The sequence below is a fragment of the Phodopus roborovskii genome, unplaced genomic scaffold (genome assembly GCF_943737965.1).
Source record: "Phodopus roborovskii unplaced genomic scaffold, PHOROB, whole genome shotgun sequence".
Taxonomy (NCBI): domain Eukaryota; kingdom Metazoa; phylum Chordata; class Mammalia; order Rodentia; family Cricetidae; genus Phodopus; species Phodopus roborovskii.
Window position 1 is genome coordinate 4,948,730 of NW_026126407.1, and position 24,905 is coordinate 4,973,634.

Here is a 24,905-nt window from a genome sequence, read left to right on the forward strand (position 1 = left end):
CCTTAATCTTCATAGAGAAGCCCATGAACCAGAGCCCACCTTTGCCTGGGCCCCGCTTCCCTCCTCCACCCCCTCCTGCAACACAGCCTCCTGGCCAGGGTGCATGTCCACACTGCTGGGCACTCAGGCATGCTCCCGCCCTGGCCCACCTCCTTCTCAGATGATGCTAACTGCTTGACCTCCCCAGCCTGTCTCCCACATGCCCTCCCACTGGCACTCTGCTGTGCCATCTAGGCTGGGATGTCCCTAGAGCAGCACCTTTCTCTTCTTGAAATGCTGGCGGGCGAGGTAGCCCCTGCAGGCCGCTTGGAACAGGGTCAGGTGCCTGCTGGTTTGCTCATCTCGCTGTTCTTCCAGTCGTGCCAACGTGCCTGCCCGGAAGAACACCTATCGGAGAAGAAGCCTGGTAAAAGCCGGAGGCTGGGCTGGGGCAGCAGAGGGAGACAAGAGGAGGTGCCACAGGGAACCAGCAGGCTAGGCCGTGAGGACCCTGGTTCAGGAAGAGCCTGAAAATCCACTGCCCAGGAGAGAGGGGAGGTGCCCTAGCAGGGCGGATGGGGAAGAGCCAGGTGCAGGTGGGAGCCTTTGGGTCTGGAGGAGTGAGGTGGGAGGCCTCCCTTCAGAGGAGAAAAGACAGCAGCACAGGGGCAGAGAAGATAACCTGGGGGAAAGGGGGACAGGAAGCCCTCACTGGCCAAACAAGGAGGGGCAACTACCACTAAGTGTGTGTGTCTGGGTGTGAGAAGATCTAAGAAGCTGCATATGGGGAAAGACTAGAGTGGGGGTGAGGCTTCTGCCCTTCTGCCCGCCCGCTCAGCTTCATTCCAGGCCAGGCGTGTCCTCTTTCATGTCGGTGCCCCACCCCTACCCCACGGCTCACACTCTTCAATCCCAGCACTGGCCTTGCCATACAGGTTTGGGAGCTGGAAGACAGATGCAGGGAGAACCTGCTGGGTACCCTGCACCCAGCGGTTCCTCTCATGTTTGCTGCCCTGTGTTATAAGAGACATAGAGCAGGTGATGATGACTCTGGTGTCCTTGAGAAGCCAAAGGGGCACAAGGTAAACAGCCACTCTCACCTGGTACAGGGCCAGTGAGGTGGCTAAGCTGCCAAGCCTGACAACCTGAGTTTGATCCCCAAGATGCACGTGGTAAGAGGACACAACTGACTCCCTCAAGTTACCCTGACCACCACATATGCACTGTGGCATGCTCACATCCACAAATAGGAAACAAATAAGTAAAACAACAACAACAACAAAAAACTATAATTTATCCTTATAAAGAAAGACAGTCTAGAGAGATGGCTAAGCGGTTAGGAGCACTACCTGGTCTTCAGGAAGACCTGAATTTGGTTTGAAGTACCCATATCAGCCCAATTGCTGTAACTCCAGTGCCAGGGGATCTGATGCCATCTTCTGGCCTCTGTGAGCACCTTTATACACACCGCATACAATACATGCATATTTACATAAATTTTTTAAAAATATTTATTTATTTATTATGTATACGTTCTTATATATGTATATGTTCTGCATGCATGCATGGTTAGACACCAGAAGAGGGCATCAGATCTCATTATAGATGGTTGTGAGCCACAATGTGGTTGCTGGGATTTGAACTCAGGACCTCTGGAAGAACAGCCAGTGCTCTTAACCACTGAGCCATCTCTCCAGCCCTACACATAGATCTTAAGAAAGAAAATGAAATTCCCTTTTGTGGAACAGAAATGGGAAATCGAGAAGAACACAGGTAACATAGTCCTTTTAGGGGAAGGGCCCAGCAGGGAGAGAGCCTACACCCAACGACAACGTCACAGAAGTCTCATCCTCTGAGACTAGCTTGGAAAAAAAGCCAGCGCCGTCCTTGTGATACTGCTCCAAATCCTACAAACTGGAGAAGTGGGGCTTTCCATGTGGCTTAAGTCTGACTCACACCTCAGTTTCCAGTAATATATGAGCCACTAAGGAAAGGGATAGCTAATTTGTTCCTCAGTGAAGCAAATATGCTTGGTTAGCAAACACGGAAGCAGAGGAGTACTGGCACAGGTAGACAGAACAGCTCGGGAATTAAAAAGAGTGGTCTAAGCCATGCAGTGGTGGCACATGCCTTTAATCCCAGTGCTCAGGAGGCAGAGGCAAGTGGATCTCTGAGTTCAAGACCAGCCTGGTCTACAGAGTGAGTTCCAGAATAGCCAGGACTACACAGAGAAACCCTTTCTCCAAAAGCCACCACCACCACCACCACCACACACCCACACACACACACACACACACACACACACACACACACACACGGTCTAAATGCTACAGATGCAAGCCTCTAACCTCTCGAACATTTGTGGAGTTGAGTCATTTGAGGGGAGCTAAGGAAATAGCTCATCCTGTTAAATGCCTGTTACACAAGCAAAAGGACCTGAGTTCAGATCCCAGCACTTGCCAATAAACCTGAGGATCTGAGTTTGATCCATAGTACCCACATGGTAGAAGGGAATAACAAACTTCTACAAGGTGTCCTCTAACACAAGGGTGTGTATACATACCCACATCCCTACTCCCTCTCTAAATAAATAAATGTAACAAAAATAATTAACAATAATAAATAAGGCAGAGAACAATGGAGGAAGACAACAGATTTATTCCCTGGCCTCTATTCAATGCCCACTACAAGCACATATTCGTGAACACACATTTACACACATGCAGAAAAAAAAAATTAGGATCCCTTTGAGTATAAAGTGAAAGACTATGGTCACCGCTTTCTCAAGAACCAATTAATGCAAATTTTACAGGAGGCTCTCAGACTCCCAGAGTCTTTGCCTCACCTTTCAGGGCCAGTGGCCTCTAATGAGGCCCCTCCACTGAAGCATTATAAATATTCAGTCTGTGCTCACCAGGCAGTGCTAAGCACAGCCTGCAATGCTAAAGCTTTCTGTCTCAAAGAAAACACCCAACCTTGTCCCCTTTTCCCTGAGGACCAGTTGGCCCCATGGCTTACCTGCCTCAGCTTGGCACCTGGGAGGAGTCAGGACAGCTGAGGGTCTAGGATGTGGCCAGAAGAAGACCAACCTGTACAGGCCTGTTCCTGCCAGAGATGTGTCTGGGAAACTGGGAACTGACTTGGAGGAGTGCCACTCCCAGTACCTAGCCAGCAGTGGTCCAGCCTGCTAGAGGGGTAGGAGCTTACAGAGAAGCCTGGGTGTGAACTAACCTGAGAGACACTAGGCAGCTAAGGAATGGTTTTGACTGCAGGCAGCCCAGCTGGCTGCCTTGGAGTCTCAGCAAGGGCCTCTCTCTCTCTCTCTCTCTCTCTCTCTCTCTCTCTCTCTCTCTCTCTCTCTCTGTGTGTGTGTGTGTGTGTGTGTGTGTGTGTGTGTGTGGTACAGGGTGACCAGAGAGAAAGGAAGGGAGCCAGATGTCATAGACAAAGCAGAGCCCAGAGCAGAAACATGATACCAAAGGAGTGGGAACACATACAGAATAAAGAGAAAAAGGAAAAAGGGACCAGAAAGCAATACACAGGGCAGAAAGGACTTTGAGGACCCAACAGAAAAGATAAATCCAAGGACAGAGAAACTGAAATGAGAAGACACAGTGAGAGAGGGTCAGGGAAAATCGAGACCTTGACTCAACCTGCAGACTTTAGGACACAGGACAAGTAGTATGTAAGCCTCTGCCTCCACCTCGCCCTGTGCAAGAGGCCTTGTGACCAGGCTTCCTTTCCTCTTTGCTGACACAGGAACACATCCATGACTTTCTCTGGCTGCCCCCTGCCTTCTTCATGCCAGTTCCCAGAGCACATTTGAGCATTTTTTGCTGGCAGAGATAGGCAGGGCTCCCCGCCTGTAGAGAGGCTGTTCCTGGCCCTTTGGTATAGAACCAGGGCCAGGTATGCCTGCCTTTATGCTACACATTCCACTCAGATGAGGAATGTGGCCTGTGGACAGGTGGTGGTGGCCCAGCTCACCTGCCCTTGCTTGCTCTTCTGCTCCTGATAGCACACTGGAGCTCTCTTCCTACTACCTCTGGCTTCCCCAGCCGCCTCCCTCCAAGCCCAGTCCTTCTGTTCCTCACTCCCCACACGGGCCAAGTTCAGGGCCATGTTCCAACCCACTCGGTCCTGAGGTCACAGAGGTTTCATAGTCCTGTACCAGTCAGCTATGCTGGCAAGAAAATAAAGATGAAGGTTGCTGGAACTGGACCATCTATACCCTGGCTTCTGGCTGAAGAAAAGGTGGCTCCTGAGTGCGGAGCCAGGGAATGAGACTCAGAAGGGACACAAGGAGATTTCAAAGTCTGACTGAGCAGCAGAATGGGGAGGGAGGGAGGGAGGGCCAGCCATCGGACTAGGGTCACAGGAAGCAAACACCTACTTACCCGACTCAGGCCCATGCAGCAGCTGCTCTTTTCCAGGTCCAGTGACTCCAGCAGCTCCTCCACAGCCTGAGGAGAGAAAGGCTACCATTAGGTCGGCACAGGTTCTCCCCGTCTCCATTCACTGGCTCCTCTCTGGGTCCCTCCTAGAGAGCCCGTCATTTCTTCCACAAGCCCCTCAGGTAGGTTTCCAAGGTGCCAGCCACTATGTCCACTCTGGGGACCAGGGGTGACGAGAAGAGGGACAGATTGTGTTGCTGGAGAGCAAGGTAAGTGGGAGGCAAGACAAGAGAAGTACATAAAGAAGGCACGGGACAGTCGGGAGTGGGCTGTGAAGGACCCAGAGGAGGGCTGCTTGGCCTGAGAATTTAGCTACCAGTTATGCCACCAACTTGAGCAAAGGCCTGGGATCACAAGAGAACACATGTTGCAAGAGTGAGGGGGCGGGTATTAAAGTGCAACCGAGGTGTGGGGAGCCCTGTGTGCCTGGGAACTCCGCAGCACAGTTCTCTCAGGAAGGGGCAGAGCCAGATCTGAAGAGATCACCCACAAAAGCAGGGAATGTGTGAGAAGAAAGGCTTCCGAGGCAAGAGCGGTCTGAACGTGCTCAGTGAGGGGTAAGAGGACAGAGAAATCCAAAGGCAGAGAGAGAAGTAAGTGTGTGCTTGGAGTGCAGGAGAAAGGTCTGGCTGAGGCATCGGTCTGGGGCAATCAGTATGTATGTGGTAAGTGAAGTGATGGGTGTGAACGAGGTTGTCAGGAGGAGACCAGAATGAGAAATGGAGCCACAGAGGGAGAACTGAGGAATGAAGCCGTGAAGGGAAGCGGGACCCTTTAGAGGGACTGCGGGGAGCAGGGGCAAGGGAAGAAACTGCATGGTGGCAAAGGAGGAAGCAGGGAACATTTCAGAACGGTAAAGTGACATATTAACAACTCCAGGAACAGCCAGGTGGGGCACACCTTTACCCCCAGGGCACTTGGAAGGTAGAGGCAGATGGATGTCGTGAGTTCTAGGCTACATAGTGAGACCCTGCCTCAAAAACAAGAAAACAGAAACAAAACAAAACAAACAAACAAAAAAAAACCCAAAAAACAAACAACAACAACAACAATAAAAACAACTGGAGAGGTGGCTCAGGGTTGAGAGCACTGGCTGCTCTTCCAGAGGGTCTGGGTTCGATTCCCAGCGCCTATCCACATGGCAGCTCACAGCCATCTGTAACTCCAGTTCCAGGGGATCTTATGCCCTCCTCCGGCCTCCATGGGCACCTAGCATAGAAAGTGTGCACATACAGCCATGCAGGCAAAACAAACACATAAAAATAAATAAATCATTTTTTAAAAATTCAAGGATCAGAGGATAGAAAGATGCCCAGTGGATCTGGCAACATGGCGGTAATAGGTAGGCCAGCCCCAGGGTACCAGGGTGGAGAACAGGATGACAGGGAACCGAGGTAGAAAACAAAGGCAGCAGAGTAGGAGCTGGTGGACGGGGCTGGGCTGGGGTGGGGTGGAGTGTGTGTGTGTAAGTGTGTGTGTGTGTGGAGTGTGGGGGGGGATGTGTGTGGGGTGTGTGTGTGTGGTGGGTGGGTGTGGGTGTGGGGGTGTGTGGGGTGTGTGGAGGTGTGGGGGTGTGTGGTGTGGGTGGAGTGTGTGTATTTGTGTGGGGGGATGTGGGTGTGTGGGTGTGTGTGGGGTGTGGAGGAGTGTGGGGGGGATGTGGGGGTGTGGGGAGGGGATGTGAGTGGGGTGTGGGTGGCGTGTGTGTATGTGGGAGGGGTGTGGAGTGTGTCTCTGTGTGTGTGTGGGGAGTGTGTGGGGAGTGTGTCTGTGTGTGGGTGTGTGTGTGTGGGGAGTGTGTCTGTGTGTGTGGGGTGTGTGTGTGTGTGTGTGTGTGTGTGTGTGTATGTGTGTGTGTACAGATGGTTCCAGGCTAGAGAGTAGAGATACAGGTCAGCATGAGAGCTGGACAAAGCCTCTTTCAGATGGAGGTTGCTATCTATGGCTGTTATCTATCTGTGGAATCACTAACAGAGAAAAGAGTCAGGGGGGAATGGATTCTAAGCCACAGAGGAAGGAACTGCCCCAAAATGGCTCACCTCTACCCTGTTTACCCCAAGGCAGGATGAGGGATGGGAAGGAGGATGATGAAGAGACTTACAAAGATGGTAGAAGCCAGACCCTTGATTTCATTAGTTCAGAGTCATCTGCAGGGAAGATGAGCTGGGAAGGCAGGGTAGGGTAGAAGATTTGAGGAGAAATGTGGGGAATGGAGTGGCAGGCAAGGAGCTGGGTGATATGGCCATATAAAGAAGGACATGCAGGAGACTTACTCGGCCATACCAAGGGCCTGCCTAAGGTTGAAGACCACAAACCTGTAGGGATTTAAGTCTAGAGAGTTGTATACCTTCTTTCCATAGACCTTGGGAGTCTAATATGAAGAGTTCAGTCACCCAAGAGCTGTGGGAGGCTCAGGAAAATGGAGGGTGATGGAGGCTAAGTGCTGGGTAGGTTGGGCCACCATGTCAAGACTATGGGGTAAATGATGGAAGAGATAACAGATTGGGTCTAGACAGATTAGGTCTAGACTTGAAAGGTCTCCCTGAGCCCAACAGCAGACTTCCTGAGCGGGGGACACTACAGGTCCGATGCTGTGGTCAGAGAGGTTCATGTAGAAAAGACAGTCTGGGAAGGACAGCATTTCCAGGGGGTCAAGTTCAGTTTAGCCTGTCACTGTGAGAGAGAAGCTGGCATGGGAGAGCCAGGGGGAGGGGCAGGTGGAATGCTGACAGGCCTAAGACTGCAGAATCTGTGAGGCTTCCATGCATGTTTGTGATTCAGAGGCAAGGGGTTGAAGATGCAGGGCAGACTAGGCAATGCTGTGGGCTTTCCTTCCCTGGGCTACAGGGTACCCTCCCTTCAGGGAAGCCTCCTAAGGACTGAGGTGCTTTCAGAGTCAAGCTGGAAGCCTGAGGCCAGTGCACAAGGGAGGAGGTCTCCTCTATTCAAGGGACCTTTAGGCTGCCTGAAGAGTTGCCTCTGGGGATCAAGGCGGCAGTGGAAAGTGATAAAGATACTTCTGCAGTCATGAGTTCACCATTTTTGATTGTAAGAGGCCCAGAGACTTATAAGCTCCAAGCACCAAAGTAGATTTGCCATCTCAGCCTCCTCATAGGAAAGATGCTTGCCCAGCTCTAGGCACCTTCTTACTTCAGGAACCAGATCCTGCCATGGAAGCTGTGGCTGAAGGACCCAGATGCCATCAGTGTGATATCCAAAACAATAAATCCTAGTCATCTACTTGGGAGGTTCTGGCATGTTTACTCAGTGTGACTGTCTGGCTTCTGAAAGCACAGACACCCAAATCCAATAACCCCAGTCCGGTCAGCGCAAGCCCTGAGCCACCTTCACACTGCCACAGTGTTGTGTCTCTGACCTAAACTTGCTTGGCTGGAACTCTATAACCTTGAGCAAGAGCCAGCCTGCAGTAGCTAGGAAAGATGGGCAGAGGGCTCCGAGTGAGTAAGGGGACTGCAAAGACCCTGGAGACCCAAACCTACCCGCTTCTCATCCATCACGATGTAGTTGCGCCCATGTTTCTTGGTCAGGTGTGGAGCCAGGACATCAAAGCGACGGCGGAACTCGGAAAACACCATGTGGTCTGGGTAACCTTGAGAGAGAACCAGAGCCAGATCCGTTAACACCTTGCTTGACTGAGTGAGGGTGTTGGGGTCCAAAGGGACAGGGAAGGTTCAGAAAGGACAGACCATCAGAGCTGTTCCACAATAAGCACAATAAGATATGAGGGCTTTCACTCAGGACGGAGCATGGGTGTGGCCCCAGGTTCCATTTCCAACATCACAGAAATAGAGAGAGAGAGAGAGAGAGACAGGCAGGCAGAGAGAGAGAGAGAATGTGGTGGCTTAGAAGTGTCCTCCGTGGCCAAGGTCACATGGCGGAGAGGAGCTGGGCCTGGATTCCAGGCCAGCCCCACATCTTCCTTCAGCTATATTCTGACGACCTATTGTTTACCCTTATTGAGTCTCCAAGGTTTCGGTGTCTGCATTATCAGAGTCATGCACTTGGGAGGGTAGAAAGTTTCCCAGAAGTCACCTAGTCCTCCCAGCCACCCCCCCCCCATCAGCTGTCCTTCCTGATCTTCATTTGGAGGCCTTGCTGAGTGGGGGTTCCCTTCTCTACCATGAGCTAAAGCTCACCCCAGGCCCATCTTCGCCTTAAACAGGGACCCTGGACCTTATTCCACATGGTAGTCATGGAGACCAAGTCAGAAAATATATAGCGAGCACAGCTTGGCTCACTTGGTGAACACTCAGAGAAACAGGATTTCCTCATCTCCTGTCTCCTGAAGCAGGGTTACAGAAAGAACTCCCTCCTTGCCCTACCTTGACCTTTAGTTTAAGGCTAAATGACCAAAAACCCTGCAATTCTCTTTTCCTAAAGTGTGTCTGGGCTTGAGGTCAAGGAAAGGGTGAGATGGCTTCTGGCTTGGAACAAGGTCAGAACAGTGGATAGCAAGAAGTGACCCCAATTGTAGTGATCTCACCAGCGCCCACAGGGATGGGGGGGGGGGATGGAGACGATGACGACGGCTGAAAGGCCTGCTACTCCAGATTGCAGCATTTCAAGCCAGAAAGGGATCCCAAACAGATCTGCTTCAGCTTTCAGCCAAGGAACCTGAGGCCTGAGACTGGAGCCACTGGGTTGCTCAAGGTCCCACAGTAGCTGTGGTCAGAGGCATAAGTGGAGTTCACACCTGGGCTGCTGACAGCTAGCTGGGGGCTTGCTCTGCCCAGCAGCTCTGGGAAACTCTCCAACTGGGAGATGAGGGCTGATGCATGTGCCTGATAATTGAAACAGGAGGCGGGGGCGGCTGAGGGGCCAAGACAAAGTGAGCTATTGATTGTATCTGAATTGCAATTAAATTGATGGGCCAGGATAGCAGTCTGGACGCCTGGCATCTTAATTAATCATCAGCGCTATCGATGGTGGCTGGGGGCCGGGGGAGCAGGGAGGCTGCTGCCGTTGGCCTCATCGATCTGCTTGTTTGAGTAAAGCACATTGATTTTGGTTCAGAGCGGTAACAATCTGGTTTTGAAATAATAAACACCAACTCCATATCAAGACATGGGGACAGATCAATGATTTATTTAGAACAGGGTAGGGAGCCTGTTTCCTGGCTTTTGCTGCTAAGGAAAAGTGAGGGTATCCATGGGGATACCTCAAGGGGACCTGACTGCAGGTGGGTAGGACCCAGCCTGCACTTCTAGCTGAGGGGGGAGGAGAAAAAGGGCAGAAACCTGGCAGTTCCTAACTTCTCAGCTTGAGAGGCCTGATAAGCCAGCCTGGCTGGAATCCAGCTCTGTCCCTGGGTGACCCTGGGCATGCTCCTTAGCCTCTGCAAGCCTTCCTTCTTATTTAGGGGTGATAACAGTTACCACCTCACGAGGATGCTGTGAATTAATGTGGGAAAGAGCTGCGAATAGCACCTGGTGAGCCATAAATACTGTATGGATGGCAACTGCTACTACTGTCATGCTTGTCCCCCATCCCCAAAGCTGGGTCCATTAAAAGGGTCTATGTGACCTTTCTTGGGAATCTTAAGTACTTCCAAGAGATTTAGCACCTGCTTTCCCCGAGGATATATAGTGCCGAAAGGGCACTGAGTCTTCTATCTGCTGCTACGGGCTAAGTTGACCCGCCCACACCAGGGATGATGGGCAAGAAGATCCATGAGAACAAATGTCAGGGCATTTGGGATGGTGTGTGTGTGTGTGTGTGTGTGTGTGTGTGTGTGTGTGTGTGAAAGGGAGAGGGGGAAGAGAAGAATCCCAAAGTAGAAAGAAATAAAGCAATAGGTTGGGCTGGGAATAATGAGAAGAAAGGGCCTTCAGAAGAAAGGGACCTCAAGCCAGTCCCTAGACAGGACAGCAGCAGGGTGGGATCTGGCAGCTCAGGAAAGAGCAGCAGAGAGGGAAGGTGTCTCACCTTGGCGGTACATTCGTATTGCATCAAGCAGGCGGGATCCCCGAAGCTGGGCACGGAGCAGGGACACATCCAGCTGTAGCAGCCCAGCCTCACAGGGGTCTCCTGGGGGCAGATCCAGCTCACTGCTGCTACTAACTCTTCGGGAAGAGGCAGATCGGGGCTCCCCAGGCCAGCCCTCAGCCACAGGCAGGAAGCAGTGCACAAAATGCATCTTGGACCTCTTGATGGTGTCTATGAGGGCATCCTGCCAAAGGGAAAGGGACCAACCTCAGGGCTCTGACGTCTACGATCCTAGAAAGTTAGTATCTCCATTCTTCACGGGGTAGTTGGTGTTTTCCACCTATTAGGACACTGCTAAGCCTGAACACCTCTGCCCTCCTCCAGCCTGGCTGGCCAGACATAGTGCCAACACTAAAAAGGCAATCCCACCAGCAGTGGTCAAAGCAGGTGGAGCTAGGTGGCCGCTATGACATGAGGACACTGAGCGCCTACCTGCCAGGAGAAAGAGACCTGGGACCTTGCTGGACACTCACCACTTGCAGCTTAATCTGTATGCACAGGGACTTCTTCTTGACAGCTGCCATACCAGTGGTAAAGGTTTTCCTCATGCTAGTCGCTCGGCGCAAGGCCAGCTGGGAGCCACCCTCCAGGCCTGCAATAGAGCCCGAGAGCACCGTGGTACCACCTGCCCGGCCTAGAAACAAGTTGCTGATGATCTTTCTGTGGGGGGAGGGAATGACCAAAACAGGAATTAGAACAAGGAGCAACAGAAGCTGCACCCCCACACACACACACACAATGTGGCCTGGGCCATCTTTTGCTGGGGCAGCATGTCCTATGTCCTACAGCAAAACTAGATAGAGGAAGAGAAAACCCAAGACAGACAGAGGCCACGCAGGCAAGGATTGGGCAGTGGGGGCAACCCACTCCTCTTTCTCACCGGTGAGGACAGAAGAGAGTGTTTCTAATATACAGCTCAGCACACTATATAATTAATCTATGTTTCATCTCTTGTTCATTACCTCTCCTCCACTAGCACGTAAACTCCATAGGGCAGGGGTATGTGCTCTCTTCACTGATAACTGGCTAGCACCTACACAGCCCTGTCTACAGAGGAAGTCTCAACTAATCTATGACATAAATGAATGGATGATAGGGCTTATGTGATTTCTGGATTTAAAATTTTTTTTTTTTTTAGTTTTTAAATTTTGTTAAGGGGTCTGAAGAGACAGCTTAGTAATTCCGAGTGCTGACTGCTCTTGCAGAGGACACAAAGTTCAGTTCCAACACCCATGTTAGATGGCTCACAACCACCTGTAGCTCCAGATCTGGGGGGGATCTGATGTCCTCTTCTGGCCTCCACAGGCATTCCATATATACATAATTAAAAAAAAAAATCTTGCCTGGCAGTGGTGGCCCACACCTTTAATCCCAGCACTTGGGAGGCAGAGGCAGGCAGATCTATGTGAGTTTGAAGCCAGCCTGGTCTACAGAGTAAGAACCAGGACAGGCTCCAAAGCTACAGAGAGAAACCCTATCTTGAAAAACCAAAAATAAATAAATAAAATCTTTTTACAATGTAGCCAAGGATGAACTTCAACTTCTGACTTCCTTGTTTCTAATCTCTGAGTGCTGAGGTTACAGGTGTGCACCACCAACTTTGCTTTGCTGACTGTAGTGTTTCTGCTTTCTCTGAAGGGAATGAGGGAGCTGTTCAACTGAAAACTATAGGCGTCTCTAACCGTATGTCTCCCATCTCTACTTCTGCATGTGATTCCTGTGTCTTCAAGGCCACACGGCCTTGACTGTGATCTCTCAGGGACTAGAGGCTTATCTGCCTTGCTGGTGATGGGCCCCTGACTCATCACCAGAGGAAGGGAGCCCAGAGAACAGTTGTAGGGAGAAGATATGAGAGGGCCTTACTTCTGGGAATCCTGCAGGAGCCGGGGTGCATTCTGGGTGGCTGGGTTCTGCTTGGTGTAGTTCAGCCAGCCAGCCACATTGTACTCCACCCAGTTGGTACCATGGCTGTGGCCCAGGAGAAAGTGCCTTGGTTTGCTGCTGCGCAAGAGAGGGCTCTGACCTGAGGGTACGTGAAGTAAAGTTCAGATCATCAGGGCACAGACACAGACACACGGCTAGAGAGTGCCACCTAGCTTTTCCAAAGCAGAAGGGCTGTCCTCCAGGCACCACCTACCTTTTTTGTCTCCTTCCTGGGGGCCGTAATAGGAGAAAAGACGGTCGAGGAGAGCATCCTCAGTGGCACCTGGCACCAGTGCCTCCTCTTCCAGCAGCCACAATAGCCCCCTTGCCTCTTCAGCATGGGCCAGTGAGCGGACCTATGGACAAGGGTAAAGATCCATGGAGCTATGCAAAGTAGACGCTACCTCCCAACAGTGCACTACTCAACAGCAAGGCTCTGGCTGCTCCCTCTCACTACTGACACCTTGTGGAAGAGATGGGCATAGAAGGAAAACTATCTGAGAAAGAATTCTCTGAACTCACAGTTAAGTTGCTGGGACTTGGGGTCCAAAGGTATCCAATACTGAAGCTTCTTCCAATCTACACCCATGCTCAGAGCTTCTCCTTAATCCTTACCCCCTCAGAGGGCACAGGATCAAGGCCAGCTGCATAATGCCCTCACTTCCCAGCAGATTCTGAGGGACAAAGTCTATGCATAGCAAAAGCTCAAAGGAGGCTTTCTCTGTTTACATTGAAATAGGATGGACCTCATACCCACAGAGATCGATCTGATCTGATTGTACCTCCAGAGTGTTGGGGTTAAAGGCGTGCGCTACCACACTCTGCTTCAAAGAGGCTCTTAATAAAGGATGGCTGTGGAGTTAGCATTGGTCCTCATGGGGACAGCCCAGATAGCTGCTGGCTATAAACTCAGGGACCAAAACCCTGAGGCAGGTGACTCTTTATGGAGGTAGTGGCCAACAGAAGCTGAATGGGGGGAAAGCAGGGTGTGTCCCCACCTACAGGGAACAACCAACAACCAACAGACACTCAAACAGACTGGTGTCCCGGAAAACAGCTAGTGAGTGTTAGTAAATCTCTCTCTCTCTCTCTCTCTCTCTCTCTCTCTCTCTCTCTCTCTCACTGTGTGTGTCTGTGTGTGTGTGTGTGTGTGTGTGTGTGTGTATGTGTGTGTGTGTGTGTCTCCCTTGTCTTCTTTAGGCAGGAAGAAATGCCCACATCCCACTCTTGCTTGGCTTTTAGGGCCTGGCAGACAAGCAAAATAAGAAAAGAGCTGTTTTCCCTCTCTCTCATCTACTGTTTAAATCTTCTCCCCATAGGAGTGGGTATGACTCCTAGAAGGCCAAGGGCCAGGGATGGTGACAGTATTCTAGTAGCTAGAGATGAACAGCAGGAAGGAGTGACGTGGTGGCATTGGAGACCCCCTCCCCAGAACCATCAAATAGCAGAAACCTAAGAGCAAGGATGACTGATTTGCAGCCTAACACACGTCTGCCCCCTGGTGCTCATGGGACACAAGGACAACTTCCTTCCACCTGAAGATGGCAAAGGCTCTGCAGGGAGGCCACCCAGGGAGCCAGGTGTCAGTAACAGGAAATCCATCTTCCCTGGGGAGCCTGTTGGGGCTTTAAGCATTTGTGTCCAAGCCTGTGCTAGCCCCGCAGGCCCCCAAAGCAAGGCAACAGAAAGCCTAGAGGGAGGAGCCTCAGCCGAACAAGAACTCTGCTGCCCAGCATAAATCTCTCTCCAGAAAAACCACAGGTGGCAAATCCCCAAACTGAAGACAATTACCAAACACCAAGTACTCACTAGACCAGCCAGTACCCCAGGCAACAGGGTATCCAAGATATTATCATAAAAGTGACAGCTTGCTCCCAAGGTTGAGGAGTCAGGGCTAGTAGCATCCTTGTCTGCCCTGCTTGGGACATTTTAAATCTGACACTGTTTCCCTGTTTGAGGGTTCTGCTGCCTCCTCATCCAGGCTCTGGACGACTGTGGGAAGGATGATTATATCCTCTGGATTTGGATTCTCACCCCATGTCCACCCCACAGCAGCAGACATCAGGGCTTGGGGCAGATATACTAAGGGCTCAGTCAGGCTCAGGACAAGGTCTGAGCCTCAGGTAGCAAGAGAGAAGGCACATTTTCTTATTCGGCTGGGACTCTGGATTATGATTCCCCACTCACTAGGCAGGGGAGTGTGCCACCTTCCCAGAGAGACTGAGTGTCCAAGGATAGAGTCCTGTAGCCATGCAGTGCATGACATGTGGGTGTGACCCTTCCTCAGCCTACAGTGGCAACTCCAGCAAGCAGCTCAGTTGGGAAGGTCTACCAAAGGCAGATGAACGGCTAGCCCAGGATTCCCTGGAATTCCTACCAGGGACTGGTGGGAAGCTTGGTCCACAACAGCCACTGAGTCGTCTGTGGCTGGCTCCAAGTCATCAAATGCCAGTTCGATGTTCTCCTAGGAAGGAAGGTGTAACAGTAACACTCAAGGGGCCATGAAGAGTATGCACCACAAGAGCAGGCTAGGCAGGGCCTCTGGGAAAAATCCAATGCCTCATCTCCCTAAACTATTCCAAAGGACAACTGCTCACTGCCTCCCAAGGTAATACTCAGTATTTTTTTGACAGCTAAAATTCTCATAATCTCTTTTTATACTAAACTGCAGTCACACTCTGATGTTATTTGCAGCAGTTGATTAGGCAATGCAGAATAAGACCTCTCTCCATTTCACACAATCATCCTTAGAGCTCATGAAGACAAAATCACATCCCTCCCTCTGGGGGCTTCTTTTAATCAAGACAAACACCCTCTTTATACAGGAGGAAGGAATCCCAGAACTCAGCCCATCCCAGGGAGGGACTCAATAGCTAGCCAACATCTAAACCTTAGATCCTAAGAGATCTGGAAGAAGAGGCACCCAGGCCCACCTTGAGGCAGAAATTGCACTGTAGTAATTCATAGACTGAAAGGGGGGCAGACCATAAAGAGGAAAAAGGAGACATCCCAGAGACTCTGAATGTGCCTTCAGCTTCCTGGAACACAGACTGTCCACAAACAAAGGGCACAGCCATGGTCCAGGACAAAATTCTTGTTCCAGAAGACAGGGAGGGCAGAAATGAGGTGGGGGGTGGGGGTGAGATGGGGGGTGGAGGTAGAGAGCTGGGACTTAATGTTGCACATGTGCAGATGCCCTGGCCAGCAAGCTTTGGCCAGAAGGTGAGGCGGAGTAGGGTTTGGGAAGCTACCTACCTCCTTGTATCTTTCCAACTCTTGCAGGAAGGTACGCTCATGGAACAGCCTCTGCAGCCTGTCTTGAGCATAGTTGTGACACAGCTCCTCGAAGGAGGCTCCACGGGCCGACCCACCCCGCTCAGGGTTCTGAAAGCCTGGCGTATCCACAATCATCATGGAACAAAGCGAGTGCTGGCTGGACTTGAGAGCCCTTCATGGGAAGAGTCTGAGTCAGGGCTGGATGGGGCATTACCACACACTAGGCCCTGCTGCTCTGTCCCTGGCAGGCAGCCGACCCCTTTCCCTGCCCAGGGCTCCTCACCTGGCTTACAGGGACAGTGAGTCTCTGCTGGTGGAGGACAGACCTGCCTAAGTCACATAAGCACCAACCCCATTTTTACTAAAGCAGAAAGTGGGGCACCTCTGGGTTCCACTTGACACTTACCTGTTTACCAGAGAGATGAGGAGGGTAAAGAGCTCACTGTAGAGGCCGGATGCCATGCCCTCTAAGCACTCCATAGCACTCAGTTTGGGGCCTGTGGGGCAAGAGGAGCTTCAGTCCTTGGGGCCACCCCCACCTGCCCAGGAATGTTCTCTATCCACATCGCCGGCTGTCCGGGACTATCCCACTGGAGACATCTAGTCACTCTAGTAGTCGCTCCCACCTCCAGGATGGCAGCAAGTCCCAGGAAAGTCCTTCCAATCCTACTCATTTGCCACGGAGCCCCAGGTACCTGTGCCCTCTCCCAGGCCGCTCTCCTCAGGGCCCTGACGGAAGGAGGTGGAACGCTGCAGGGTGCCACCTTTGAGTTGATGCTTAAAGATAGCTGAGGATAGCTCTTCCAGGCTGCAGCCCAGCAGATATGCGGCTTTCTGGGCCCATTCGTGGCGAGCAAACTGCTTACGTCCAGCTGTGGTGTAAGGGTTTAAAAAAGACAAAAAAAGATGTAGCATCTTAGGTTCTCCTTAGGACAACTGGAAGCCACTGTGACTTTTGGCAACCTCACCCCACAGGATCGGGGAGTTGGCATCTTCCTGATGACACTACTTGAGGCTGACATGGAAAAACAGAACAGTCAGCAGCTGCCAGCTCTTCCAGAGTCCCCCAGGGGTGGGAAGGAGGAAGAAGGGTCCTAAAAGAGGCACTAACTTCACTGCTGCCACTAGAGGGCCCACAATCAGTGGCAAAATCCAGGGGTGTACAGCTTGAGCTGGATGAGGACAGGGTCAGAGGATGAGGAGGCCCACCCAGCAGGGGCACCAGAGCCATGTGTGCCTGCGGGGGTTTAGCAAGAGAGAGCAACTGCACCTGTCCTTTCCCGATACATGGACACATTAAGACATCCCACCCCCTTACCCTAAGGGAGACCATAGACACCTTAATGGCTCAACAGTGGGGAGGCAACTGAGCCGCAGGGGAAAGGGAACAGCCCACACAGACATGTGTGCCTGAGCCAACATGTGCCTAATCACAGCAATTAGGGAAAGCTAACAAGAAACAAGGTTTTTACCTTCAGCAGCTTCTGTAAGGCAAAGGACCAGCATGCAGCATGCAAAGAAAAACAGTGTGTTAGCAAACAGTCATCAACTGAGCCCGCCAGGCTCTCGGGAAGGGACTGTGGGAGGTAAGGGTTTATGAAGATGAGCATGCAGGAAAACGCGATCACATTTGGCCCTGAGATACAAAAGTACATAGTCTCAAAGGAATGTGTTTGTGGATGTCACCACACTGACAGAGAAACAGACACACAAAAGATGCTCTACTGTCTATGTGGGTATACACACATACCATATGCACGCACGCTCATGCACACACACCACACACACAAATGCATGAATACACACACACAAATGCATGAATACGCATACACACAAACACACAACATACACACACAAGTGTATGAACATACACATACACACACAAATGCATGAATACACACATACACTCACAAATGAACACACACGAGTACATGTGCATACACCACACACACACACATCCCTTGGAAACACTACAAACTTGGGAGAGAATGGTGCTGGCCAACACTCAGAGCATTCCATCTGCAGTCACAACTGAGAAGGGTCTGAGGAAACCAGGGCCTGACTCCTCAGAATACAAGAACTTCTCTCGAGACACAACCACACGCCTTCACACTCTCTTGCACAGCAGTCTGCTTCTTGACGCAGGTATCATCTACTGGTACCATAAAGACCAGACACCCCACACTTGTTCCCGCATGCACCCACAACTACCAATGCTTCCCAACTCCTGCCAAGCAGCCCACTTTGTCACATCTCCAAGAAGACGGAGCAAAAGCCAGAAGTGCTGTCCAGAGCCAGCATCCCTTTTTCCAAGGCTGGAGGAAAAGAGGGTGAGGGCTGCTACAGTCGTGGCCCTTCAGTGCAGTATCCAAGGAAAAGAATAATTCTTCCAAGCCATCCACAAGCATGGATCCCAAGTGCAGAAGTTTAGAGTCCATCCAACACCAGGTGCCTGCTGCCCCCTTGTGACCTCCACCTTGACATGCAGGAGAAACAGCAGCAACTACCAAACCAGTGGATTGAAAGATGGGGAAACTGGTCTCAGGAAGCCCCAGGTTCCGGATGCAGAATGGGAAGGAAAAGCTGATATTCTGGGGGCTCTAAGAAGTTCCATAGCTAGCAGCTCCTCTTCTACCTTAACATAGAGCTTCTCCTTAGACCAGTTCCCCATGAGAATGAGCCCAGTGCCTAGAAGCCCAGGGAAGCACCAAGACGGTCAAGCAGGGCCCTATACCCCAAGGTATACCAAGATCAGTTACCAGCTTGCTCCTCAAGGGCTTCTATCAGGAAGGGAATGAGAAGGACAGTCACTCAGGTGCTGCTCTGAGGGAGTAACTTCCATCCCTCAACCCCACACCCCAGCCACCCACTCGCTGCTCACTGTGGTCTGTCTTGACTGTTAAGGCCAAGCCTCAGGCAATCATGGGCAGATATGTCTCTCTAGACTTCTGCTCAGATGTGGAGTACTGAGACAGGGTACAAGTCAAAGCATGCATAGGGCAGGAGAAGGTGGTCTGGTAACAGCTGAGTGCGTGGGACAAGAATGAACCACACAAATGGGTAGGGACCACCAAGGCATTCTGGATAACAGGGCAGGCTGCCCATTACCTTTGGTAGCTCCAGCAGCCCCCAGGTGGTAGATGGAAGCCAGGATGAGCCAGCAGGCCTTCTGTTCCTCAGGGGAGATGGCCAGCACCTTCATGGCCGCCTGTAGCTTACTGAACTGCTGAGCAGCTTTCTGCTTCTCCTCGGGCTATAAGGTAGACGGGGACGCTGTCTCTGATGCTTCCCTTCCAGCATTCCCCATACTGCTGGACCCTCTGGGACAGAGCCATGCTAGAACCACCCATGGGGAACCAACTGCCAATGACGGCATCTAGTCCCAGAGCCACCAACTCAGTCCCCATAGCCTGCCCAGCTCTCACCTTGGCCAGTGGCACAATTCCAAACACATTGTTCTCTGCCAAGTGGTTCAGGTGGAGCTCTGTCCTAGAGGTAAAAATGAGGCATCGGCATGAGGTTTGGTCCCCAGGCCATGGCCTTGTCTCTCTCAGGGGTGACAACTAATCACAGCCTCCAGACTATGTGTTCTATCTGCCCATCACCCCAATCATCCAGCCAGATCTGCCAGCTTTCCTAACTGGGCTAGGTGCCTCAGCAGGACACCAGCCTCCCTAGGACTATGGGTGTAGTCAGAACCCTGGGAAGGAGCTGGGAGCCTGCCTGAAGGGCATATCTAGGCAGGCCAGATGGTATTTCTGCTGTGAAAGGAGCTGAAGAGAATGCCTGGAGCCATGTGCTTGGCATTGAGCAGGGAGCCAGTCTGAAGGCACATATGGAGGAACACAGTAGGGGCATCCAACAGGGGGTGCAGGGGAGCAGCTGGAGGAGGCTTGGCTTCCACACCAGCTCAGCTTACAGCAGCTATGAAATGGCAGACAAGCCATACCACCTTCATCAGATCTTCTTCCCCAGACCCAGAGATCACTGAACACTAAGGAGCCAGTTGGGTCCCTTTTATACAGCATGACCCCAAGATTTATGGCCAAGTAATTCCTAAATGGCCAACCTGAGTCTCTATCATCTCACCATTCCAAGGGCCCAGCTTGGAGCCAGCACATGGCAGGTAATGGACCCAGGGCCCAGTGGGCCAGAAGGCCCAAAAGCCTAGTCAGTGGGCTGGAGTCCAGAGTCCCATTGGAGCACACCATCCAATCTCACCTGAGGGTGCTATCACCACAGGCCAGCAAGTAGTAGAAGACATTGAAAGTGGCCTCGCTGGCTGGGCGCCGGGCCACACGTAGCTTCTCCAGGAGCATCGTCTATGGCACAGCATAAATGAGGAAGATGGTCACACTCCTCCTATGCCTCAGCAGTGGGAACCAGGCCCTGGTCCTTCAACCCCACAGAACCCTCAGAGCGTCCTATCCAGGCGCCCAACCACCTGCCACTTCACCCCAAGACCAGAAAAAGCAAAAACCAGAGCCAGGCAAAAGAAGAAAGTTCCAAACTCCTGGAACTACCATGCCCAGTACCCAGCCTTCCTTAGGTGATGGATGTTTATGGCAGAAAATTTCATTTAGGGGATGGCAAGATAGCTTAGCAGGCAAAAATGCTTGCCATCAAGCCTAACAACCTGGATTCCATCCCCAGGACCCACATAATGGAAAGAAATGACTTACTCTAGCAAGTTGTTCTCTGACCTCCATATATGTGGATGCATGTGTATATGTACGCATACACATAAATGAATAAATGGAAATTTTTTAAAAAGGAAATTTACTGAGCATGGAAAAGGGTTTGTGTGCCTGGGCCTTACTTTATTGCCAAGTGTGCAGCACTAGCCTGAAAGAGTCCTAGTACCGGGATCTCAAAGAGTCGGCAGAGAGGGTAGGGTTCCCTGTAGCAAGCAGGGTGTGGGGGGAGGAGATGGCAAGAGATCTGAAGGACAGAATTAGGTCAGGACAGACCAGCCCTGTCTATCCTGCCATGGGTCTCCATTTCATCAGGGCGGAGTTCCGGGTTAATGGGGCACTGGGGAGGCTGACTCCTAGGGCATGAAACCAGGGGTCCATTTTGGCTCCCTAGGCCTGGGGAATGCCCCTTACCTGAATGGAGGCTGAGGCCACCTGGCCAGCTTGGTCAAAGTCCAGGGAGAGAATCTGGGAAAAGCGGGTGGCACTACCATTCATGATGGTAGGACTGTTCCCGAAGGCTTCCAGGAGGGTGTACAGGGCCTGCCACTTCTCCACTGCAGAGCACAGGCACAGGGACATCAGCAAGACCAGGGACAGCTTACCTGCAAGCCACGGGCTCCCAGATGCCCCAGACAACAATGCCCAGGGATTGGGGTATGTGAGTCCAGGGGGAAAAGGAACCCAGGGATAAAAGAGCCAGCGTCCAGGAGAGTCCTTCTCCTTTCCCCGCACCCCTGCCCCATCCCTGTCTGATTTTCCTGCTGCCCCTGTCTCACCAGAAAACACCTTGCTCCCGCTGGTGCCAGCAATGGTGGCCAGATATTGCACCAGATGCTGGAAGCTGGTAGTCTTGCCACTGCCACTGCTACCCAGAAGGACAATGGATTGGTCCTGGCGGCTCATCAACATTGCCCTATATGCAGTCTGGGCCACGCCGTAGATGTGGGGTGCCGTGTCCTCCCGCCGACACCCCTTGAACATGTGCATCACCTTGCACAGGAAAGACATAGAGTAAAGGAAGGCACTTTTAGAGCTAGGCCCACCCAGTCAAACCTCTACAGCTTGCATATTTTTGTACTGCAATTCTACAGATGCCCAGGCATTTTGAGGGCAAGGCCGTGCATGGAAATGTAGAAATCTACCAATTCTATTAAAGAGTGCGGGATATCCTTCGGTCCCCACCCTTTGACTCCTCTCCCCAAGGTCAACTATGCAAGTGGGCAGTAGCCCAGTGGACTCCCAAGAGGAAGAGGAAAAGAGCAGAAAGGGTAGGGCATGGGCGGGTGGGTCCATAGGAAAGCACACCTTCTCTGAATACACAGCAGGGGCCCCTCGGGGGCTGAGGACAAGCAAGCTAGGGCCAGCATAAGTGTGCAGCAGGCTAGCCCCGTAGCGCTGGCGTAGTGTGTGCAGGACGCTAGACTCGTTGAGGTACACCAGTGAGGCTAGATCTTCTAGACGGTCACATGAGGGAGCGTTAGCCTGGGAAGACAGACGAGGAAGACACTGATCCATCTCCATCACAGGGGACAGGCCCTGCCTGTGCCCTCCCTTGCCAGCAGCCTCCTTCCAACCTTCTCTATGTCGTCTTCATCCACATCTAGGATGGCTCCATCGTGGTCTAGCTTCACGCGCACCTTCCCCTCAGGTAGGCTGAGCTCCTCCGACTTGAGCTGGCTGGCTGCAGAGCAGAGATAGTCGGACTTGGGCCTGGGAAATTCTACTATTCTCCTTAGACCTTCGTGTCCTGCCTTCATTCCCACTGGCTCACCAGCCTCTCCTTGCTCATTCTAGCCCTTACCAGAAGTAGAGGCATTCCCCATGCCAGCCCCGAGTCAAGCCCTGCATCTATCCCAACCTCCAGACTCACCCAGGGAGAATCCATCCTTATGGACCAGCCACACCTTCTCTGTCTCATACCAGGCCTCCTCAGCTGCAATCTGGTCTTCTGTCTTGGCCTAGCAGAGGGAAGGGAGGGATAAACAGACACTGCATTAAAATAGAGAGAGACAAGAACAGCAGGAATGAAGAGACCAGGGGGGAAAGGCTTCAAGCTAAGCCATTGGACAAATAGGAAAGTTAGGAGGGAGACACAGACACAACACAGTGGGGGGGGGGTGAGGTCAGGGAGCCATCAGTGCTGAGGACAAAGACAATGAGATTAGGGATTATACCGACTTTGAGGGTCCAGGGACACAGGAGCATTGTGGCCAAGAGCACTGGCCCCAGGAAAGCAAGTCACCAGGTTCCATCTCCAGCTGTTCTATCCCCTCCTCCCTGGGCGCCTGAGGTCTGTACCCTGACTCAAGCCCTGAACTCTGGGCCACAGTCATGGGTTCTTTCATGCCAAAAGAAAGGCTTCTTCCGCCAGGCTGGGAAGAGCCATTTCCTGTATCCCAGGATTCTGCCTTATGGAATAAGAGGCCCTGGGCTCTAGCCTGAAGATGTTCTATGTGGGCAAGGGGACAGTGCCCTTCTCCAAGTTACAGTTTACAAAGGCATTACTTGGAAGATAGCAGCTGTACAAACTTAGTGGACATCTTAATATCACATGAGGACACAGAGCAGCATGGGCATGGAGACAGCGCTGATCTGTCAAACACAGGGAACACAGAAAGGGTGTGAAGGGGCTGGGACACCCCCGGAGGTCCCCAGAGGTCACCAATCAAAATAAGCATTTAAAAGCACTGTCAGAGTGGGGGGACTATCAGATCTGACACCCTCTAATAAGAACGCTTGAAGCTGGACAGTGGTGGCACATGCCTTTAGTCCCAGCACTCAGGAGGCAGAGGCAGGCAGATCTCTGTGAGTTCAAGGCCAGCCTGGTCTACAGAGAGAGTTCCAGGACAGGCTCCAAAGCTACACAGAGAAACCCTGTCTCGGACTGGAGAGAGAATTCAGTGGTTAAGAGGTTTAATTCCCAGCAATTACATGGTGGCTCACAACCATCTGTAATGAGATCTGGTGCCCTCTTCTGCCCTGCAGGCAGAATGCAGGCAGAATACTGTATACTAAATAAACAAAAACAAAACTTGAGTTAGGAAGCAGCAGCACCAGAGGTACTGGGACACGCAAGGGACCATGGTTACCAGGCCCCTTGGCAGCATGTGGGCAAAATACCAGCAATGTAATGGCTGGTATCTTGAGGGAAGCTGGCCATTCTAGCAGACCAGCTCTCAGATTTGCACTGACTCCAACACTCTCCCCAGCTGGCAACCCCCCCAGATTCTTACACTAGGTGTGTCCCTTTCTCATGAGACCCTGTGATACTGAACCCTGGGTGAAGGGTCAGAAAATGGCAAGAACACATAAGCAGAGTATTGTATAGTCTTCAGCACAGTTTTAGATTTGAAAAGGAGAGAGATAAATAGGCTGGTCATAACAAAACTGTCAATGTTTTGATTTGTCAAAGTGAGAAAAACTTTTTAATACTGGGTTTTTATTTTTTAGTATTTGAAGAACTAACTAAGCTGTGAGTGATGGCCCACACCTTTGATCCCAACACTCAGGAGGCAGAGGCAGGCAGATCTCTAAGTTCAAGGCCAGCCTGGTCTACATAGTAAGTTCTAGAACAGCCAGGGCTACATAGAGAGACTATCTCAAAAAGAAAAAAAAAAAAAACACCAGTGTTTTGCTTTTTGTCAGATCACATGAGCCAGCTGAAACCTTTGTCTTGAGTGAGCACATTCTATGGCCAAGTGTTAGAGTGACATCAAAGGGTCATGGTCATGGCCACCAGCTTCAGAGAGTATCTGAGAACAAGTTTCTCATGCTGACCATGAGGTGGAGACAGAGACCATCTCATCTTCAGGCTGGGGCTAAGGGGAGGAAGAAGGGTCTTTTGGGTTTTTTCCTACCCAAGGTGACCTGGGTTCCAATGGCTGAGAATCACATGAGGCAAGGCTGGGACCATGATGGTCCCCAAGGAGCCACAGTGCAACATCTCAGCTCCCCTGGGTCCTCTACTACAGAGTGGAAACCTGGAGGGAAAGGGGCCTTACACTCCAGCAGGAGGCCCGAGCACAGACGCCTGCCCAGGTGTAAGCTGGGAGTGGTGGGTTGTCACCGGAGAAAGCAGAGGGCTCCTGGGTGGGGCAGGAGCACCCTACCTGGCTGTGGGCAGGAGAGGCGGCCTCAGGGTCCAGCTACCAGCAGCAAGCAAAGAGAGAAAAAGAGAAAGGTGAAGACAGGTAGAAATCACTGCAGGTCCCCATGCAAGAGACACCCCTGGACCACAGAGCAAGCACTCTGTTCAAGACACATTGTGGAGGTCAAGATTACTTGCCCAGGACTAGGGTGCTAGCCAGGCAAGAGAGGCCAGACCACCAGGGGTGGATGGGGGCGGGGAGTTCTTGTTATCACCAGACCCTCCAGAGGAAAGGTTTTATGGGTCACTTCTTGTGGTATATAGGCTGTCCCTCTGCCTCTAGTCTCTCCTGGACTGGCTATTCAGTCCACCCTGAATTAATCTCCATCTTCCATGACCCTGGCAGGCCAGGCCATCTCACGATACCCAAGGCAAGGGTCCCCTGAAATCCTCTTGCTTTTTCAACAGGGTATCAGCTTTCTT

The 24,905-nt window shown here is 51.8% G+C and overlaps 1 protein-coding gene across 20 annotated transcripts in view; it reads right to left on the reverse strand.

The window, feature by feature from the left end:
* The window catches only part of Myo18a (myosin XVIIIA), a 99,843-nt gene that overhangs the window by 23,846 nt on the left and 51,092 nt on the right, over window positions 1-24,905 (reverse strand). For 8 of the 20 annotated variants that reach the window (XM_051179906.1, XM_051179905.1, XM_051179893.1 and 5 more), the window contains 21 exons: window positions 24,337-24,480; window positions 22,206-22,293; window positions 21,910-22,016; window positions 21,641-21,817; window positions 21,112-21,325; window positions 20,747-20,889; window positions 19,860-19,960; window positions 19,064-19,127; window positions 18,747-18,891; window positions 17,111-17,122; window positions 16,334-16,510; window positions 16,045-16,135; window positions 15,618-15,810; window positions 14,740-14,826; window positions 12,577-12,718; window positions 12,303-12,462; window positions 10,913-11,099; window positions 10,380-10,623; window positions 7,934-8,043; window positions 4,377-4,442; window positions 259-387 (listed from right to left, as the gene is read on the reverse strand). In XM_051179906.1, the coding sequence (XP_051035863.1) occupies window positions 259-387; window positions 4,377-4,442; window positions 7,934-8,043; window positions 10,380-10,623; window positions 10,913-11,099; window positions 12,303-12,462; window positions 12,577-12,718; window positions 14,740-14,826; window positions 15,618-15,810; window positions 16,045-16,135; window positions 16,334-16,510; window positions 17,111-17,122; window positions 18,747-18,891; window positions 19,064-19,127; window positions 19,860-19,960; window positions 20,747-20,889; window positions 21,112-21,325; window positions 21,641-21,817; window positions 21,910-22,016; window positions 22,206-22,293; window positions 24,337-24,480 (2,781 nt within the window). The remainder of the gene's footprint in view (window positions 1-258; window positions 388-4,376; window positions 4,443-7,933; window positions 8,044-10,379; window positions 10,624-10,912; window positions 11,100-12,302; window positions 12,463-12,576; window positions 12,719-14,739; window positions 14,827-15,617; window positions 15,811-16,044; window positions 16,136-16,333; window positions 16,511-17,110; window positions 17,123-18,746; window positions 18,892-19,063; window positions 19,128-19,859; window positions 19,961-20,746; window positions 20,890-21,111; window positions 21,326-21,640; window positions 21,818-21,909; window positions 22,017-22,205; window positions 22,294-24,336; window positions 24,481-24,905) is intronic. The other 12 variants (XM_051179909.1, XM_051179894.1, XM_051179901.1 and 9 more) reach the window with 3 other exon arrangements.